A 22,108-nucleotide genomic window follows, 5' to 3' on the forward strand; every position below is an offset into this window, starting at 1 on the left:
GATATAGAAAGGTATAGGGATGTATAGAACGGTATAGAGACGTATAGAAAGGTATAGGGATGTATAGGAACGTATAGAGAGGTATAGGGACGTATAGAAAGGTACTCGGAGCCCCGGCATGCGCATTTTGGCCACAAACGTCACAAGCTCAGGAATTTCTCATTTCCTTGAGTCAAAAAAAGTCACTTGTAGAACAGGAAAAGGGTGTCTCTCGCCGTTAACTCTTCCTGCGCCTCCATCTCCCTTCCCCGGACAGAGGGCTTCCTGTGTCACACAATACGAGCCGGGAGGCCGTGGCTCAGGCAGCTGTGTCCCAGATGGAGCATGCGCGGCGGCTGCTCTCTGTGTGCTTTTAAATGGGGGGATAGAAAGTTTAACGGGCTGTTTGGAGACGAGGAATATAATGGTGAAGTGAGGGCCAGCTGAGAGCCATGGGAGTTAAAGTCCAAAGGAGATCCTAATCATTTGTTAGGGGCCACGGTCTGCCGGCCTTTGCCGGGATATAACTGAACTTGCCCCGCTCTACCTGTCTGAGGTTAAATCCCGTTTCTCCCCAGCTTCTCCCGTTGGCTGTGATGGTCAGTGGCAGCGATAGAGGGGAAGTTTGATTTATTATTATTATTTATCACGCAGTGGAGTGGAATGGCGGACGACCTTTTGGCTTCCAGATCCCCTTGAAGACTTTGGGGGAGATGGTTAGAAGATCTGGCCCTCCATTCGTTTCCCCCCATATGGCTTTGGGGAGCGTGACCCCCGAAAAAGACGACTGGGGAGCTGCCATTTCCACCTTCGCCAAAGCAGTAATTGCACCAAACCCCTGGGCTTTTCTGCCCCTTTTTATCACGTGATATTTGTTATCCGATTACTCGGCACGGCGTGTTTACAGATATCGTTGTAAATGAATGAGAAATCTGTATGATAGGAAAACGCTCGCTTCATTCCCATTCCATTTTATGTTACTTTGTTTTGCACAAAATCCATTTCCTAGGAGTAAGCTGGATAGACCCCCGGCTCGGCGCTAGTGCAACGCACGGCGTGACTGCTCCGCATAAGGGGGACTGCTCCGCACGGCGTGACTGCTCCGCACGGCGTGACTGCACAACACGTCTAAGCATCTCTATAATCGTCAAACGCCAGTATAACCGAGGATCTTGTGAGATCATCAGATATGAACACACTGATTGTCTCATTCATCGGCACTTACTGATTGTCTCATTCATCAGCACTTACTGTCGGCCAAGTAGCCGTAAGACTCACTTCCCTGACTACCCGACTACCCGTAAGATGCGTGTTGTTCATGGCGCGAGTCATACATGTATTGTACGCACAGCGTGATGAGTTATGGCGTATGATGCGTTATATAGAAACATAAATGTAACACGGTGAGGGGCGAGGGGTCATTCATCTTGCGTTCTGCGCGAGACGTCTCCAAGGCTAGATGGGGCCGTGCATGCGCTTATAGATTGGGAATGGGTGCGGTTGGGGAACGCCAGCATCCGATAAGGTGATTTTGCTCATATCCTTTTAAACCATTCAGACCACCATCAACACACATAAGGCAGGAAGTGTTGTCATGGAAACTGCTTCTATTAGATGGAATTTCCAGGCTGTGAATGGGGGCAGGTCAACATATTTCAATAGCTGTATGTAATGTGTATGCTGCACGGGCGGCTGCTGTATAGAGAGCCCATACAAAGGGTACAAAGTCATTAAACAAGCGTTACATCATAGAACCGCTACAAGAGATCAGTGTGGAAATTCTTATTATTTTACAGAAAGGGTTAATTTCACTCAAGCTCAGGGTTAGCAGAACAGTAATGCCCCCGCATTCAGAGGTAGATGCAACGTCATTCGGGGCAGGACCCCCGAGCCTACCCCCCAGTAGCCTAGAGCCTTAGTTACAGGAGCCTGGCCCCCTGGCTAGCTGATCCTGTGCTCACTACCTCTGGGTATTACTCAGATCCCGTGTGCCCCAGAGCAGGGAATAATATTGATGCAAGCCGGCAATTAATGCTTTTTTCCGGATCATTCTCTTGAGATTGTGCGGACCATCATGGTATCTTTTGTTTCCATTGATGGGGACCCCGTAGCGTTGTTTGTTTTTGTCCCTCTGCTGCTTATTAATTCCAGAATTTCTCTGTATCCTTTTGTTTTATTGATCGATACTCAAAGTGTTAGAATTGCATCTGTGTTAACGTTGTTTACTGACTAACGTTTACAATAAATATATACGACACATCTGCTGATTATCCTGTATTGAGTTGTATAGCCAAGTATAATAAAGGTGTTTTATTGTCTTTTACAAGCAATTGCTTGTGCTGCCGCAAATGCTTTAACTGCCCAAAATATTTTGATCTACCGGTTACACGGCTTTGGCCCCCAGCTAGACATTTATTTAAATAAATCAGAAAACATAAAAGAAGAGATCTTTTATGTTCTCTGATTTATTTAAATAAACTGATGACATTTACGGGTTACATGTATTGTCGGCGAAGGAAATGCAAGCGGAAATCATTCATTCCGAATACATTATAGTCTGAAAATATTACAATCAGTAGATAGGAGGCTTGAAGCTCTATTTATAAATGGCTGGGTTTTCGGCGCGTCACATTAGAACACACATACATGTACATTTAAAGCCATGCGTGTGTATTTAGAGGCAGGACACCTGTCACTCCACGGGTGTGGTTGGGACACACATTCTATACGGTACTTATACCTACATTCCTTCGCCCGTCTTGAAAGTCAGGTTTGAGCAAATGTTAGGGGTCCTCGGCAGTATTTAGATTCCTGCGACGCAGGCAGCACAGAGTTTGAGAGTTGTAGTCCATCAGACAGTATACCTCCCAAGTGAGAGTCTCTAATTCCCTTCTTGATTTCCATCTTTTCTAGGAACGTTCTACAGTCACAATCATGTGAACAGAAAAAAGCATAAACAAAATACATAATTCTTCTCCATAAACATCAGGCAGCCCCGGCACTTTAAGGCCAGCAGCCGCTGAATGATGTAAATCCACACAGCCGCACTTTACATCTTCATAGCCACGGAGCCGGGCATATCCAACCAAAAGGTCACCTAAAACAAAAGTGTCCCTCCGGCCATGTATTGAGAAAGGGCCATCATTGGCTTGCCCATTGCTACACTTCAGTGCAGGCTTCTACTAACCGTTCATGGTCCTTTCAGTCCCACTTACTTAAACATACGTCACTAACTAGACAGCTTGTCCCTGGCCCTGCAAACTGCTGCGGAATATACCGCACTTTTACTATTTTCATTTCATTTTACATATTTTCTATTCATTAGTTCGGTGCGGCTATGTTTAATCATCGCATTGAGATTTGTTTTAAAGCCAGAGGGCTACTGGTTGCCCTGTGTGTATGTGCATGAATCTACGTGTTGTGCAACCATCTGGCAATGGGCAAATATTTCAAGGGATCACATGTCCCGAAACAGCGGCGCTCCACATATGTAAAGAATTTCTGTTACTTCAGCGCCCTCCCCCCCATTTAAATAGATATTCTGCAGGGAGGACGCGCATGGACAGCACTGCCCTCAGGTGGCACATCATAAAATAAGACACACGCATTTAAAGTATTGCTCTCGCATGTCTATGGAGCGATGATGCTAAAAGATTTTAAAACCCAGCTATTTAACGATTAAAGAGCTATAAATAAAGCTTTTTGTGTAAAACCAAACAAGCCATTATTTCTTTTTTTAGTTGACAATGATTGTGTCCCTTAAACAATAGGAGCCTCTTTTATTGTTCAGTCAATGATGGGATGATTTGGTCAAACTTGTAACATAGCAAACAGTGGGTGAAATGTAACAACTTGGTGACCTTGGACGTAAATATAAGAGTAACTACCCTGCTTCCCAGGAACACCTGAGTTACTTAATACAGAACGCGTCATTGACACCAATGTTTCTTGTAATTAGGGGTCCCATAGGGCCATTGCTCAGGTATATTTGCAACAAATCATTCCTCCATAAAAGGGATTAAGCATAATGGGCAAGTTCACCTATAGATCCTGTGTTGACTACTTCTGGGATCGGATGATAGCCTGTAAGGTGAACTCTTTTTTTACTTCTTTCTCTTTTCTTCCATTTTTATTTCAGATCGGGGGGCGCAGTCTGTGTTCCCCTAGAATACGGAATAATAGAGGTGGAAGGCTGAGGTTAATGTTCATTTTGTTTTCTTGTGAATCTTGCAGGAACCATTATGCTCTTATATCTATTATATTATAGCGATCGATAAGGGACTCTTAGAATCATTGGCTTTCCGCCATCACTGTTGAAGATGTCTTACATTTGGTGCAGCTCAAGCTATTTGTCCCTTCTTGTCACAAATTCCTGCCAAGGTGCAGCAGTAACATAGAATTTGAAAGCATTCTTACTTTGCATCATTTTTTCACACTTTACTGCTGCCATTTAACGTAATCTGCCATTTTTTTTATCTGTCTGTATAGCGGACGCCTTCGTGGCTAAAAGCTGGCTTTAGAAAATAATCGCTGTTTACACAGCTTTGTAGAAATACAAGTAAAGTACAACGAAGGAGGTTAGATAAAGAGTTTGTAAACTGGTGAACACGGAGCAACTGACAGGAACATTCTGCCGACTGCTATGGGATTCCTGTATTTTAATTTTTCAGCTTCAAAAAGCACTACGATTTCACGGAATAAAACTTTTTTTGGTTGAGGAAACCTATTCAGTTGGTTTTTTTTTGTTCTGGATTGGTTTTCAGGCCTCCCCTATATCAAAGAGATTAGACAACTAGGTTAGAGTCATTATAACGCCCGAACGCGCTCTACACACCCATAAACAGGCCTTTACAGGGATAAAGGTTGCCACGATAATGGACGGTGGTAGAGGCTGTGGGACAGAAGATCCAGGACATGTCCACAGGGATCCGGGTTACTCGCTTCGAGAAGAGCAGTATCACCGTAGCGGAAAACGGGGATCTCTTGAATCTAGATAATTCCGACCTGCTCTCTGATTATTTTTCTGTATATATATGAAAATCCCTTTAAAAAATTCCTCTGAGAAAAAACAAACCATATTGTAAACAGTTATGTAAAACGTTCCAAAGGTTCAGATAAAACATGAAAAAGAGACAAACAAGATACACCCAATTCCGGTATTATTTCTAAACTGTTTATTTTAAACCCACTCTCCACTTCTCCTGAAATGTCCAGAAAAAAATTAAATAAAAAAAAGTGTAGATCCACAAGCACCTACATAGGAAACGCGATGGAGAGAGGGCCGAGTGCTTTTATTTCGGGTGGTGGGGAGGAGAGATAGAAGCAAAAAAGTAGAAAGACAGACCACTGACACAAAACAATTTCCCATTATTTCCTATTCAAGGTCTACAAAGAAATAATTCTTGGGAGTCAAAAATATATATGTTTAAAAAATAAAAATCACACTAAAGGAATGTGTCCCTCTCATGCCTATGAACACAATATTTACAATCAGGACTTCTAGGACACATCGAACCTCTTCGCCCCCCAAACCTAGAGAGGAGGGCAGGCGTTACGCACTCACACCGGACAGAAACCCCCCCCTCCCCAAAACAGCCAGTCTTTTCTCATAATTTTATATATTAAAAACCCACAAGCAGCGGGGGACATACAATCAGGGAAATAAATTACACACAGACCATTGTTCAATAAATTAAGAGGAGGAAACAAAATATACACAAAAACCGGGAAGGACCGAATGGAGGGAGGGAGAACAGATTGTGCTGGAGAGAATTTCGTTTCCAGTGAAATTAAAGACTTTTTCCCGTGGGGGCAGCAGAAATCCACATCATTCCCCTATCTCAAAAGGGAAATAAAGTCACGTACAGCAAGCGCTGTTACCAGTCCCGTAAAGGATGGGGTAATTGCCGCTGGCAGCCAGAAGCACGCATGTACGGCAGGACGACGCCGTTCCGTCTCAGATAACCCGTGACGTGGCAGCGGCGGGCGCCGTCACTCCAGTGAGTAGACCGGGAATCCTTCAAGTGTTTCAGAGAATCCAGTTTGTTTGAGTTGAGCGTCAGGGATCCCTGGTTTAGGAAGCAATAGAGAGATGACTGTCTTTTCCCACTAAAGAGTGGGGATTAGAGATTCCTATCAGTAGTTTAATGCAGGGGCGCCGTCCTCCCTCTCATCACACGAGCGAGAGTCCATCAGTAGTATAATCCGTACACCGCAGGCCTAGACGCAGGGCTGGGGGGATTTTCCTTAACCCTTTTCACCTCCAGACATGCATCATCCATGAAGATACGGGCTCGGTGTTATTCCTCCTCGTAAAATAAAATACACAAGTACATTTTGCGGCAACGCAGCCCATCTCATCCAAAGATTTGGCAAACTAACTCGAAGACGCCGGCGCGCAGGACAATCTGTACAGGGAGAAGCTTAACATTTCAGTAGAAAGACGTGTGCTCGAGAACCGTTTACCACCCCTTATCGCCTCTGCCGTCCTCGGGAACACTGAAGATGCTGATGTCTGCAGCTTGAAGCAGGCAGCAAACCTTCAGGGTGCGGGAAGGGGGTCAAGCTGGCGGTACGGCCCCTGAAACCATGTAGAGCAAAACCTGCCGGCTACTACTACTTGTTCTTTACAGATGGTGATCTGGAGGGAAAGTTAAAAGGAGGACGAGGGGCAGGTTGAAATGCTGTCCCATTCTTACACATCCTTTTCTTGGGGTCACGGTTTTCTTGCCCCAGCACTCAGTCCTAGACAGAGATACATTGGAAGTTGCCTCAGGGCTTCACAAAGTCAACATTAACCTGAAATACAAAGGTGGTTTATGAAATTACGATCAACAAACAGAGGCTGCCAAAACGCAGCGGTGGGTTTTGTAGAATCCCCCCTTTTGCCTCTGCCCTCCCCACAAAGCTATTTGCTGTCCCCTAACAGTCACCGACACTCAGCTCCTGTGCCGGCGAAGCACTGGGGGAAGCACTTTTTGGCAGCTGATTTCAGGCTTGAATAAAACGCATATTTAAGTATTTAAAGTTTTCAGGAGCGCCGCCTTTAGGTTCTCACCCCTGCTGTTAAGGTGGTGATTGCTGTTGTTGTTGTTTGGCTCAGGTGGCCAAGTAAGGGAGGGAGAATAAATGTCAGGAAATTGTCCAAAAACCAGTTACGTTGACTGAAGTAAAAAGCACGTCTTGGAGACAGAAGCGTTTCCGTGGGTCTAACCGCCTGCGTGCAATCTATGGCGTCACAGTACACACTTGGTTGTCGCTGCTTACCTGTCTCAGTGGTCGGAAGGGAAGGTATAAGAGCCTCGCTACGTGGAGCTCTCAAGCCCAGACTCGGTTTTGGGAACATTTCGAGCTTCTTTCAGGCAAAGGTAAATCTCCTCCTGTGGGTCATAGTAATAGAACTTGCGCAGGTACGAGATGAGAGGCCTGTGGAAAGAGAACAAGGTCAGTGCTGAGAAGCACAGCAACGGGTGGATAGATAATGGAGACAAAGAAAATAATAAAGGTTTGTAACCATTCCTGTGAGACTGCGTTCCCTTTCTAAACCATCCGCATTGATAATTAGTGAATAATTCAGCCCAATGAATTCGGCACAATGTATTCACAAACGTATATGCCTTTCCGGATCCTTCACGGCACGCAGAGGAGCTCTTTTCGGAGGCTCTGGTACTACGTGTACATGCTTGCTGCTGTTTGTACGCTTTGCTCCTCGGTGTCTGACCTTTAGAAGATATCTAAGGCTTTTATCGGAGGGTGAGCAGTTCCCGGGGTGGAATGATCAGAGCTGACAGCCCTCTCCACCCCTGCTGCCAAATCAAACCCGCGGACCTCCCAGTGCAGCATAAACAGCACTTAGCAGGGACTCTGTTTAGTTGTGACTGGTAATTAGTGTGGGATCTAGAAATGATAATTATACAGTGACGATGACTGTGTTTGCATACACACACACACACACACCCTGCACAATAGGAGAGGGAGTACATCTCAGGGGGGCTTTGCCTATTACCAAGGACTGGGAAGCTTATGTTTTGAAGTGCAGCACATCCAGCCCATCCCTCACTATAACATAATGATATTATATTCAGATGAGCACATAAAACAATCCAACGGACTGTAGTTAGACAGAATAACGCGTCTGCTCCGTTTTGCGGAGTACATTCTGCGTTATGTTAACCAAGTTCACCACAAACGGATACTTACTTGGGAAGGGGAAGTTCGGGAATGTGGTCAATCCGGACCAGCTGCCGGATCCGGAAGCGGCACAAATGCTGCAGGGACTTCACGTTGCTGAAGCGGGACACAGGATACAGGAGCTGGACCGGGGTGGGAGGGAGACCTGGAAGGGAGATAAACAGTATGAAAAATGACAAGCACATTGGAATAATAATAGTAATTAATAATAGTTATTATAGGAAGCAAGCAGTAAGCTTGATGCCAAGTCCCGTGTATTTAGGGATATAGAAAGGAGGCAAGCTGCTGTGTATGTGCAGAAGGCCAGGTGAGAACCAGAACGGGCTATAGAAGGATCGGAAACCAGAAGCCATACTGGTAAAAACAAGTAGCCGAATCAGACACGTGCGCAGGAACAAATGATTCCAGCTAAACAGCGGGCAACTCGATGGCTCACCTGGAACTCGCGAGCGCAAGAAATACAGGAACTTCCCGTTCTTTGAGTGCATTATGGCTCGTTTTATAAACTCCACCACAGACTGGCAACGATCCTCAAACTTGGGGTGACACCAGAGACTAAAGGTACCTGTAAAAGAAAGATACATCAACGCTGCAATAAAATGGCAGCACAACGCATCCACACAACTGAAACATGCATCGCATGGGCAATGTTTTTAAGGCCAAGCCAATGTAGCGAGTGCACAGCCCTCCTATGAGCGGAGCCCCATGCGCACATTGAGTGTGATGCCGAGTGATGCCCTCACCTCTGTAATGCTCCATGCGTGTGTGATGCGTGATTCCTTGTGAGCGAAAGCTCAGGCTGAGGATGTACCGTGGATCGGAGCTGTCCCGCACCAGAAAGGAGCCATCTGGTTTTGCTTTTAACTTCATCTCTGCATCTTCCCAGTTCATTGGCCCCCAGTACCATCCACACTGTTAAGAGAAAAAAAACATATAATATAGAAGCGAGAGCGAAACCGGGCACAGAACGGCAGGCAAGTCCCCAAGGAAAAGTTAGAAAGGGCAAGAAGGAAGGCGTGAAAGTAGATGGGCGCCGGCAGAGATGGCAATGGTTACTACAAACAAAAACATTTCCATTACTCAATGACAGAGAATAACAGCTCTTTACTTTTTCCAGTTCTCGAAGGCTGGCAGCAAAACTACTGGAGTCCTGCCGCAAGAGCGGGCACTGCAACGGCTGCACCAGAGGGACCGGGACGAGCTCAGCGGGCCGGAGAGGAACAACTCGCGGTAAAGGGTCTGAAAGAACATAAAGCAGACAGTAACTGACGGGGAAAATAAGAAACTGCACCGAAGCACCAATAACTATAATTTAAACAATAGTGATAGGATAACGTGCCAAATTTGGCAATATTTTTTAGGGGAACACTTTTCTATATGTTTTCTAGTGCTGTTTTAATAACCGTGTGTATGGCTCACCCAGCCAGACAGGCCTTACTTAGCATTGCCATAAAAAGCCGGCTCTATGTGGTGTTTGAGCGGGGTGAGCCACAAGTCACCAGATCGACGAAGGTTCACAAAAACAACATGAAATTACGTTGCTGTAAGGATTTTCACAGCGCTTTTACATCATGCAGATGTGTGAACCGTGCTGTTGCCGTTTCTCTGTCTCTCGGGGGCAGGAAGAAAGTGGGACAGCGCGTTTACAGCCGTATGCGTAAAGCCGCAGGAAAACAGAGATAAATAGACACATCGGTGAAATCAGAGGACTTTCCATTCAGTGGCAGATTGCGGATTGAAAAGTCTCACCAGGGGCATGCGGTGGAGGAGGTGGCGGCAGTGGAAATGACTGCAGAGAAGAGCCCATTGGACCCACTAAAACAGATGCTGGCTGTATCCCACCAATATCATCTAAAACAAAAGGAAATCATTAACATTTGCCAAAGCGTTTTAAACCAGAGAACATAAAAATGCAGTTTGAAAAGTAAAGCGGAATATGGCCCGGGGAACCCAACCTGTAGACATCACCCAAGCAGAGAAGCGACTATAATAACTTCAGACGCGTTACTTGAAGACCAAGACGGGACGTGAAAAGTCAGAGAATGCGCCTTAAGATGGTGAAAGTCCTCCTTCATACATAAAAGCTCCGTGTTACCTGATAATTGACTTTTTTTGCATTCAAATGCATAGGAATTCACCAGAACCATCTCTATGCATTTAATTTATATTAGTTACATCACAAAACAGATTCAGACTTCAGAATTCAGTCACACATAGCGGAAGGTGGTCAGAGAGATGGAATGAGGAGGATATGTACCTAGAAGACTGAGGCTTCTGCGAGGGGGTGGAGGCGGCGTTGGCGGACGCGAGGAGGAAGATCCTCGATGTGAAATGTCTACATCCACCAGCGACACCGTTTCACCTAAAAGAAAACGGAAGCACAAAACCAGTTACAAAGCTACCGGCAAACACCAAAGACGTTCTGCTCCTTCTTTGCGAATCCACTTACCAGTGAACAGGGGACTGAAGGAGACCGGAGAAAAGGCACTTTGAGTTCTGGTCAAACGGGGCTTTCTGTGGAAAGCAAAAGAAATTGCGGCGTAAGCAAACCAGGTAGAGAACTGAGAAAGAGCACAAGGACACCGCATCCACAGGGCTGACGATGGAAACAGTGCCCATAAAAAAGGCCAACACTTGTAGGTTACTATTCATTAAATATATGCAGGACTCTGTCGCTATTGATTTAAGAGCTAGAAATGGGAAATGTTTTGTGGCTTTTTGCCCTTTAAAACATTTACATCCAAGGCTGTACACAGCACACGTGAGCATGTAACACGGCCATACGGGATGCATCACAGCCAAGGTGACCTCCCTGCAGGCAAACCACCGGGGTGTTCAGGACCGACGACAAACTGTCTGTGCCACGCTTGCCTGCTGAATTATACCAAAAAACTCCGCATCCCAGCCCTCTACCTCAAAGAGGAGGCTCTTTGCCTCAAACTATTCTTGTGAGGAGCAAACATATAGCCGCCCTGCGTGTGTTACCTGAAATCACGCAGCCTGATTTAGCTTTCTGCTCCACCTCCGGCGGCAGGAGACAAACCTCGCACAATCACCACCTCCATCCAACTTGAACCCCCCCCCCCCCACAAAGCAGCTTCTACCTGAGGGGAGAACCTTAACAGCTGCACATCAGCCATTTGTACGCGTCCCGGCTCTGTGCCCCGTTAATATGTTACCCATAATACGGCCCAGTCTTAATCTCCTGGACACCGACTAATGAACCTTTATGGAGGAACCGACATCATTATCGTTAATGGTGTCCAGAGAAGGCTCTCCATTGAGAGTCCCAGTTGGGTTAAAACGGAGGGCAGTCGGACTGATTCAGCTCCTTGGTAATCAAAATAGGAGTGAAAAAGATGGGATTCGTCAAACTTGGGGTATATGGTGGGCTAAGCAACACACAGCCATATAGTACGACAGAATCCCCAATATTTATGCCTTAGGTGTTTTATTGAATAGTATTCGCTGGGGACGCGCTGAAACATTTGCTCTGTTTTGTGGACTTCATTGTCATTGTCGTAAAGAAGTAGCTCAGTGTGGTGTTCGGGCAGGAGTCGGCCAAAATATCACGACGGATAACAATGGTGGCCTCCAGGTCTGCAGATAAACGGAGTTTAATAGAAAGGAAAAACAAGCCATGAAGTAAACCCAAGTTTTTGTCAACGCTAAACCTCAATACTGTAAACAGCACTTTATTTAATGTGCAAACAATACTTATTCCTCCGTAAGATGACCCCTTTAACTGACACAGACAAGAACAAAATAAGCCCAATATTTAATACAGAGGCCAAACAAAACGCCTGAAGGCTGAACCGCATACGGCGCTAACATCAGGGGAGCCGGCGTACCCGGCGTAGAACGCGCTTCTCCGACATGCCGCCCCCTGACAGGCTCCGACAGAGGATGCGAAGGAGGGCCTGGCACCGTAACACAATCCATGCGAAAGATTACACCGTTCCCATGGCAAAGGAAAAAAACAGAACACTACTTAAGGAAGGAATTTAGAAAGACGTTATCTCGCTGTCTGGCACATATCTACAGAATCTACAGCGTATACAGACGACAACCAGCGATTGAAATAAATCACACAGGCAATGGAGTCAGGGGGTACCTAGTGATGAGTTATGCGGGTGGAAAACTAACTCAAAGTCTTCCATCGATGGCCTTACTTTGCGGACCCCTCCGTGCACACAGTCGGCAGCAACTTCTGTCTTCCCAGCTCTCCAGATGGGGTTTGCAGTCCTATCCTCCGATGGCACGAGAAGCCCCATATTAACAAAAATAAGGCCGTTTTGGCAATATAAGCCATGCGTATGGCACATCAAGCACGGCGCTACTCATTGTGGAGGGTCAGCTCCTACTCGCCTGTATCACCCCTTCATAATGAAGTGTGAAGTGAGGGCAGCGAAACCACAACTCTCCCGATAACTCTGCTTTTAGTGAAAAAACCCAATGAGGTTTCATTGTCTCAAATCCTGCCATAAAGAACATAAAAGGTGATTAACTAATTTCATACAATACATCCCAAAAGTACCAGGATGAAAAAAACGTCCAGAACCTCCAACTCACAATAATTAAAATACTTCTATAACAAAGTATCAGCAGACACATCGAGTGATGGTATATGCGAGATTCTAGCTCTATATATATATATATATAAGGTACAGCAGGTTATACAGATGTATATAGCGTTCACGGTAATAAAAATATGGTAAATATATGGCCAAACACTTAGGGCTGCTGCAACGGATGATAAAAGTGAAGAACCCATACGAGATGTACGATGTTTAATTATAAATTAAGATGGGAAAATACTAATTGGCAGCATGGCACCAGAGACGACTTAAGATGAAAAAGGGATGATATCCAAGACGCTGTTTTCTGAGTAAAGCACCCACGCTCTCCCTGGCTGAGATTACAATCCAAGGAGTCTGTTCCAAGCCACAGTACCTTCTCAACGCATCAATAATAAAGCTATACCTTACCATCTACACCCCAAAGGGCTTATAAAATACATCACCCCGCTGCTAGCCTTCTATTAGTACAAGTTTAGAAACGCTCATGGAGAGTAAAAAGCCATTAACAATTAACTCACTTGGTGAACCGCGTCCAATTATCAGCCGTCCGAGAACGCAAAAAGGGCACAACTATCTCTTAATGCATTATCTGGTAGAAGGTCCGCGGTGCCACTGGCAGAGCAAACATACCCAGCCAACACCAACCTGAACAAAAACAACGCCTGTATACCACACGTGCCGCTACACACCTCTGTGATTACACGACACAAGCCCCGCCGGGAAGAGACGATTCTATCCTGCACCTAAAACAGAAATCGGACGTTTGTGCGGAGCCGCGCGCACGGTACTCAGGTGCTGCGCCTAAGTATTCTTAGGGCTCGGAACGCAGAATTCAGGACCTAGGCATAGAGTGAAGGAGAGCGCAGGCACATTACGATGAGAATGAAAGCTTTGCAATTAGCTCTGAATTAAATCAGGAATGAAAACCGAGGATAAAGTGATTTTATCGACCGCTGCTGTTTTTGTAATTTCTGCAGCATAGATAATCATAAGATTGTTTGTGCCCGGGGTGTGTGCGAAAAGTGATACAAAATGATTTAAATATATTAAGAACTCCTTATTATGCTCATTTTTGCTTATTTTTATTTTTTAATGCCTTTTTAATATAAGTTGACACGGAGGACGATCTCCCAACATAACAGAGCCTATTCACACCTCATGGCCGCAGGTTCAAATCCCGGCGGGGTCAACTCAGCCCTTTAGGATAAAGGGCTGAGTAGACCCGCACAGTTTATGGGGTAACAACTATTATTCAGCTGTCGATTTAGTTAATTCCGAGAGCGTCTGCTAAAAGCGCTTGGAGTCCCACCGGGAGAAAGGCGATATATAAATACTAGGTGTTATGTTGTTGCTTTGAGCTTTAGAGAAAAGGACATGTGTACCTAACATGGCGACGGAATCTAATATTCCTTATGTCAGAACATTAGACATCCTATGGTATTTGCAAACCGATGTTGATTTTGTTCCCCACATAACAGAGAATAATGACGTTACTGAGCAAAGACTGAGAATATTAGACCATTGCATCAGAACTTAAGACATTTAAAATATACTTTTTTGTTAATACATAATATTGCATGGCCCCTGGGCCTCCCCATGGCTAAGGGGAGAGTATCAGACCCAGCTGGCCACCATCAAGTAGACCAAACCCAGTTCTCCGACTGCTAGAAGGAATAGAAGGGGCTTTAAGCACAGACAGACTCCTGGACAGATTTATGTTGGTGAACTCAGTAGGCCCTTACTCCTTGGATCAAACCCATTGTCTTTGACGGCGAGGCCATAACGGCTCATGGAAGCCCTCACATCACATCTGTGGCTATGAGGGCCAAATAGCTCTTCCCAGTTTGGAGGTTCTGAGATGCTGAGGCTAAAATTGCTCCTCCTTCAATAACACAACCCAAACCAGTATAAAGGAGGTAGAACAGGGGTAACACCGGCTTTATTAGACAAAGGGCACAATGCTCCACAGCCAGCTCATGAGCTGCGGGAAAACCGGGGTTACACATACAGGGGAAAATAAATAGGGTATAGGGACACAGGTGAAATATCTGACATATGTATCACACCTAAGGATATCTCAAAACAGAATACAAAGCATGAAATACAAGCATTATGGGGAGAGGCTACACACACGCACACACACACACACACTCACACACACACGGCGTGGTACTACACATCACAGCCAATAGAGGGCAACGTAACAAAACTGCAACATTTCCACCCGGGCTACAAAACAGATGGATTCTCCGGGAATGGCCGTCATGAATATAACATATGATTTCATTTGCAGATGATTTATTGTTTCTGACAGCACGTCGCACCGTTCACCTCACAGCGCGATACATCCGATGGGACACTGTGATACGGCACACAACGCCTAGTCCGAGGCGTGAGCGGTGAACAAAGAATCATGCGGCCGGAGGAGATTCACCATGATTTTCCTCCAAAAATGTCTGATTTCTTTAAATTATGCAAATGATAAATCATGAACTACGTTAGAATACTTACAATACATCGCTACTTAAACATTCAGAGCTTGAACCTTCCATTTCTTCTAAGTAGACATCTTTTACAGCTTCATCTCGCACCTACAGCCACAAGGTATACGTCTGGCTCTAAAACCAGCACGTTACTAATATTCTTCCATAGCGGTGCAGTTAATGCGGATATTTCCATGAACCGGCATCTACGGGATACACGGCTCAGACAGATGATTAAAGGGAAGCGGTTTTAGTTTTTCGTTGATATAATGCTTTCAGGCAGCTCCACATCACTCCTTTGTTTGTGTTCAAGCCGAGACTTCTCATCATACCGTCTGAAGTAAACGGAATAACTCACTGGGGACTCTGACTAATGAAAGTTTATAGCGGAACGGACTTCATTAGCATTGCCATAAAGAATCTGCCCAGTGTGGTGTTTGAGCCGGGAAAGTCACCAAAATCAATGGCGGCTTCCGGATAAAGGAAGTTTATTGAAACTAAAAGATAAAAGCCGGTTTCCGTCGATGGTAAATTACGTTAATGTATACAGCTCTGTATTTTATGCTTAAGGTTTTTTTTCCCCATCCTCCTGCCAATCAAGCGATCATCAGTATTTCTGCCCCTTCACAAATCTGTTTATTAATAGCAATGATTTGAGTTTGAAGACCGCCATCATAAGCATTAATAAACAGAGCCATAAACAAAAGGCAGGTTGTTTTTGTAAACAATATATTCACAGACAGCTGGCAACTAACAGGGCACCACAATGAATAAACTCTTCCATTACGCATATTATTCGTTGGCTATCAAATATATATATATATAGCCGAAATTACAAAGTTTAGAAATTAGGATGGCGAGTGCACAACTGGAAATGTCTAAGTAACCAGCGAGTGGAAGTGTCAAAAGGACGGACCGATCAAGTCTTTGAGACAACTTGGCACTAATAAGACGACTAAAGAAAAGATGGGTCAATGAAATTGTTGAATTTATTGGCGCTCAGGGGCCACAGAAAGCACAGAAGCGAAGCGTTGGAAATTTGTTTGGAGACGCCTTTATCCTGCATCAGCTTGACGCAGGCTTACGACGATAATTACCATAATACTCACTTGGATGAGCATGAGTGTAAGAACATAAGTCACCTTCTCAATAGCAGATTTGGAGCTTTAAAACGCAGCGGTCTATTCACTAAAGAGAATTTTGACGGGAGAGTTGTGGCTCCAACTCCAAACTTCACTATACATTATGAATGTAGAACTCCAATGAGCTTCTGCTGCGGGCCCCGTATAATGTATAGGTAAATCAGGGAGGGTTCTCCAGTACTTTCTTGTCTGTCGATTTATATGTTAAAGTTGGCCGGCTCACCCCGCTAGCTGGAGAAACCGGCCAGTGTTGCCCCTTTTAGAATTTTTTATAATTAATAATGGAGCGAGGGCGTTGAAACCACAACTTTCTTTTTAGAGAATAAACCCCTCCGAGCTGCATGGGGGGATTAGAGGGCAAAAGACAGACAATGCTCCACTCCGCAGCACAGATGTTGCCTCCTGTATGGATTCCACGGCACATCTGTCAAAAGTCATCCATTCTTTATCTCACGGTAACTTAGTATCCAGAAAGTAATAGAAGTTTATTTAGATTCTGTGGATCGGGGAAACTGAAGACCTTTGGGATTCTAAATGGGAATTTCACATAATAAATCCCAGTGCGATTCCTGTCACCGGCTATTGCGCTACTAGGAGTTTCTGCACCATTTACTCAAAATAAAGGAATTTCCCAGCCTCCCACATCTCCCCGGCTCTCACCTGCCCAGTTCCAGCTCCTTGTCCCGGGACATGTCAGTCAGGCTCCCGCCGGACCCCCCTAGGTCCCCGGCCCCTCTCCTCTCAGTTGTTCCTCCGGCTCCTGCGCAGCTCTTGGTTCGGAAAATCCTGGACAGCCGGATCCGCAGCGAGCCCTTGCGCCCAGCGCCTCTCCTGGCCGACGCCCCGGCCTGTCCCTCCACTGTCTCTCCGTCTTCCTCCTCTTCCAGTCGCCGAGCCTCTGGGGCCTCCAGCACAAGCAGAGCATCGCTAGTCTCTTCGCAGGGACAACCGGCCCCTCGCAGCCCCAAAGCCCCGAGCTGCAGTTCCAGGCCTTCACCAGGCTGTGCGGCTTTACGGTGCCGACTGCAGAGTTCTGACGGCTGGGGCGCCCCCTCCTCCGGTACCGCTTCTACTCCAGCCCCCGGTTCTAGCGAGGCCTCTGCATCCTCCTCCCCTCGTAGCATATTCCGGAAAACCATGAGCCTGGGTCTGGCTGCTTCCTCACCCGCCTCCGGTCCGCAGGCCAGCAGCCGGCTCAGCACCCGGTAGGACGCGGCCTCCTCCTCTGCCGCTGCCCCTCGCATGTCCCCGGTGGCTCTACAGGCCCTGGCCCGAGCCTCGGCCTCTCCCAGCTCCGCTCCCCGAGCTCCAGCAGCTCCCTCATCGGAGCCCGCCCCTGTTTCCGGTACTCTGAAACGTCACTACCGGTGAGATCAGTGACAGCTCCGGAGACAGGCGGCCCCGCCCATTCGGATGATGTCACGTTCTTTCAGAAAAAAGAACGCAATATGTCGCAGGCCCGCAGTTCATTTTTTGGGTGGCCGGACCTACTGGAAAAATTCAGTGGAGGTTTTATAAAAATGTGATTTGGGAGGAAAGTTCCAGAAGGGGTTTTACAGAAACAAGAGAATGGAACAGTCCAACTAGCAGCGTTTATTGGCGATGGGCATACGGCCACTTTGCACCTTTATGTGACAAATATGGGGCACTGTCAACCCGCAGCCCACCTGTGCCAGATGGCCGATCCAGGCCATCTGGCACCTAGATGCTCAGACACTTACGCTAACATACACTGACACCCATACACTCACACAGACATCCAGACACTAACACTCAAGCACTGACACAGCCACACACCCACACTAACAGACACCCAGAGAGTCGCACTCACACATACACTAACACACACACCACATGTACCTGGCGTGAAGCCTTAGTCTGTCTGCAATGCAGCTCCATGCTAACACCACAGGGTCACGTAACACAATGTTGCCTTCATTTTTAAATCGCCACCAGCCCAGCGGTTTCCACGGTTTATTCTGGGGTTGTCCCTGTCAATCTGGGGCTGATGACAACCTTAGATATACCGTATCTGCTCGATTTTCAGAGCTCTAATAGAGGTCTGACTATAAGACTAAGATCCAGTTCCCCCGCAGCGCTGCAGGGGACCCGGATCCTTCTCTCCGGCACCCGGTGGAGGTCTTAATGGGAAAGGAGAAAATTACATCTAAACATGAGTATCACCAGTATCACTGGTGTTATTGTGCCTAATAGAGCTCTTCCTTGCCTTGATATTTAATTCCTGTTGTTAACCCCGGATTATTTTTTGACTAAGCTGCCTTCTGTGACCCTGACCTCGGCTAATGTATATTGGACTACGCTGCCTCCCCTGAAGTTACTGGACTTTGCTGTGTTTAGTGAATCAGACCCTGCCTACACCTCCTGTACCGGACGCCTCACCTGCACTCCTTACACCCTGTCGCCTGCTTTCTACATACATCTTGGCAGGTGCTTGTGAATAGGCTAGGGGCATAACATAGGACTGCAGGGATCCTAAGTCCTAGGGCTGCCAAGGCTTCTCATCATCCCTTTAAATTGTCCTAACCACCTGTCATTTTAATTTTATTACCGAGCGTTCCCAAGGTGTTTGTTAATATACTATTGGCACATAATTGGATATTGCATTTATTTCCCCCATAATATTTAGATCCAAAACATAGTACATGGTGAGGGACCCCTGGGCACAATAGGCAGGGGAGGCAGGATTTTTTGTTAATGCCACTGGAATAGGCTGGCCAGTTATTTGAGTGTCAAAGATCTTAACCGTGTCACCGGCATAGGCGTGACTTTTGGATGCAGGGCCACAGACTTCGGGTTTCCAAAAATATAAATTTCTCATCACAGAATTTCATATTGCCTGTCCCACTCAGTATAATGCAGAAGAAGTCACTTTCTGTTATTTTTATTATGAAATGAAATAGAAATATGAAATAATACATTACAAACCATTAATACAATTTCTACTACTGCTGAATGTCTAGATTTTTTTAATCAAGCAAAATCCCTCATTCGCATGTTTTTCTGGGAACACGTAAGCATCATGTGACATAAAAGCAGGCACTGATGGGTTGTTGCCATAGAAACTGAAAAAAAGCTTCTTAAAGATTTATGTTTTTTAAGTGATTAAACCTTGGGAAGAAAGAATAAAATGACAGATTGTTTGTTTCTCATGCTAGAGAGTGCAATTAATATTTCATGGAAGTGCAGCAGCACCTTTAACCTGTTAATAGAACTCGGGTTGGGTGCCTTTTCTTTGGAAGCTCATTATAGCTGAGGATCTGTTATCTATGTTCAATGTTTCATGTATATATATATATTCGGATCAGTACCACGCCATAAATAAAATGTATATTCGAGTCTGATTTGCATGGACTCTGATGCATTTTACTGTCTTTAGGGTAATAAAATGACAATATGAAATAAAACTGACTTCTGCCGGCTGTGTCAATAAAGTGCTGCGGGTTCCTTACTTGACAGTGAAGTAAAACGCATGCTAATAATGAGAAGTAACACGTGTAAGCACATATGGCATCTGGAATAAGATGCAGCCAGGTCATTAGGCAACATTCTGTTCTGGCTAAACAACTCCTAGGTTCTTTCTGTTTGCTTTGCATGTAGCTCTGGTTCAGAGACTCCTTTTTATCTATTGTATCGATTCATCTATTTCTAGTAGAAATTCATGTATTTACTCGCTGTTAATTGTCATTACCCAGAGAGGGAAGTAAATGTATCTCCCCACATTTAGATTGGTCTTTTTGATCATGGGAATTACCTGTATTTACCACTACCAAGGCCAGTTTCTTATTCCAGACAATGCTTGGCACAAATGCTTATGTTATCTATCAAGGCGATCCCTTATTTGACCTTGACCTTGGGCACGCTATCACTATATCAATATATGGTGATTTTTCTTTCTTTTGGACCATGTTCCACTTTGGCATGAAAAGACAATCCATTATTTTTTGGTAATTGAGCTTCAGTACTAGGCCTGGTTATATTCACAAAAAGCCAAAGGTTTAGATGAGTTATGGTGGTATTTAACCAAACCTCCATCTCTCTCTTCAAACGGATACCATGGAACCAGATGAGTTTCACTCTTTTATTTATCCTTCTTTTCCCTCAATACGCCATCATATCTTTTCGCAGTTTATATTTAGTGTTTGAAATGAAACATTTATACTATGTTTATGTTTTATGTTTATACTAAATAAACAATAGCATATGCTACAGAACAACAATGCCTTCTATTTACTAGCATCGCCCTATATAAGAAACTAAACACAAGCAGCAGCAGCAGCAGCAGACAGGAGAGGTGATGTGGAGCGGATGCAGACAGATGTGTGATGATATATACAACGGGAGAGGCAACCGTATGATGTATAGGAAAGAAGGTGATGGGGGGGGTGACATGGTAGATGTGGAAATAAAGAGTCTGGGTTTTCTCCCACATCTGTGACCGATCCCTCGCTCCCCAGGCTCTCTGCAGCCATCTGTCCTTCCACTCTCTACACTCACACAACACTAATTTGAAGCGACACAATCAGAGAGACCGATATTTATACAGCCTGCAGGAGGGGGAATCAGGCAGAGAAGCTTTACACCCGTCCACTCTCTCTCACTCTCTCTCTCTCTCTCTCTCTCTCTCTCTCTATATATATATATATATATACACAGAGACATACATCTCTCTCTCTATATATATACACAGAGACATACATCTCTCTCTCTCTCTCTCTATATATATATATATATATATACATACACAGACATATATAGTAACAGAGGAGGTCAGGGACAATCATGCTTTGTCAGGCGCTCTCACTATGTCTTCATGGCTAAAAGTTTATAGATATTGCACCAACTGTTGGAATGATATCATGTCACGCCAGCGCCTGATTTGCTAATAATATTATTGCCATATCACTGCCGGTGACTGGTTGGCTAGCACTATTGTTGTCGGATTTTTGCAGGTTAGAATCATGGTCACATATCACTCTCAGGGCTTTATTTGATAGCATTTTTGTCACATTTTATTGACAGCTGGGCTGGCACTATTATCTTTATGTTAGTGCTGGGTTGGCTACCACTATTATGATATGACACCGTCAGTGGCGGGTTGGCTAGAACTACTATGTCATTGTCCTTGACTGCTTGGCTGGCATTATGATATATATATATAAATGTCAATTTCTGACTAGCGGCCGCTATTGTCTTACATCACTTTTTGTTAGCCTGGATGCATCACTTTGCCAGTCTGTAATTGCTACAAGTGTTCTGATGTCGCCTCTGTCACTCATTAACTCCGGCAGTCCACTGCTCTCACTCTATCCACATCACAAGTGATTTTTCCATTTTTTATTAAGATCGATGCTGGACCAATTTAAGAAAAATTTGGTAAAATTGTAATATTTTGTGTTTTCGCCCTGGAATGAAAATGACTCAGCGTTTAGTCTACGTTTATACGTTACTTCCCTAATCCTAATAGATGCATGGATTCACACATTGCTAATATTAAGAGGATTCCGTGTTCTTAAAACACGCATACAGCACATATAACACACGCAGTGTGCTCGCATGCTGTTTATGTACACACACACACTCTGCATGGCGCACGGACTGATGCTGATGTTGGGGGGGGCAGGAGAACGCTCCCAGCCTCGGTTGCCATGGAGCTTCATCCAGGTTGTGACGACACAACTGGCGTCTCCTAGCGATAGGAGAATGGTGGAGCAGC

At 45.2% G+C, this 22,108-nt stretch overlaps 1 protein-coding gene across 1 annotated transcript; it reads right to left on the reverse strand.

Annotated features, from left to right (window-relative positions):
• Nucleotides 1-5,138: 5,138 nt before the first annotated feature.
• On the reverse strand, nucleotides 5,139-17,713 carry SOCS7 (suppressor of cytokine signaling 7). Its single transcript, XM_053453767.1, has 10 exons — nucleotides 17,035-17,713; nucleotides 10,619-10,683; nucleotides 10,427-10,531; nucleotides 9,919-10,020; nucleotides 9,278-9,408; nucleotides 8,913-9,081; nucleotides 8,606-8,734; nucleotides 8,179-8,314; nucleotides 7,246-7,404; nucleotides 5,139-6,777 (listed from the first exon to the last, which is right to left on the reverse strand). The coding sequence occupies exons 1-9, from the start codon at nucleotides 17,616-17,618 to the stop codon at nucleotides 7,284-7,286; spliced, it is 1,542 nt and encodes a 513-aa protein (XP_053309742.1). The 5' UTR covers nucleotides 17,619-17,713; the 3' UTR covers nucleotides 5,139-6,777; nucleotides 7,246-7,283.
• Nucleotides 17,714-22,108: the final 4,395 nt, after the last annotated feature.

Source organism: Spea bombifrons, chromosome 13, assembly GCF_027358695.1.
Source record: "Spea bombifrons isolate aSpeBom1 chromosome 13, aSpeBom1.2.pri, whole genome shotgun sequence".
Classification (NCBI taxonomy): domain Eukaryota; kingdom Metazoa; phylum Chordata; class Amphibia; order Anura; family Pelobatidae; genus Spea; species Spea bombifrons.

Excerpts from the sequence above, each read along its gene's own strand:
- SOCS7 (XM_053453767.1), bottom strand. The coding sequence starts at position 17,618 with ATGCGAGGGGCAGCGGCAGAGGAGGAGGCCGCGTCCTACCGGGTGCTG. Across the intron at positions 9,409-9,918 it reads TCCTCCACCGCATGCCCCTG|ACCCTTTACCGCGAGTTGTT; the intron begins GTGAGACTTTTC and ends ATGTTCTTTCAG. Across the intron at positions 8,315-8,605 it reads CTTGCGCTCGCGAGTTCCAG|GTCTCCCTCCCACCCCGGTC; the intron begins GTGAGCCATCGA and ends TCTCCCTTCCAG.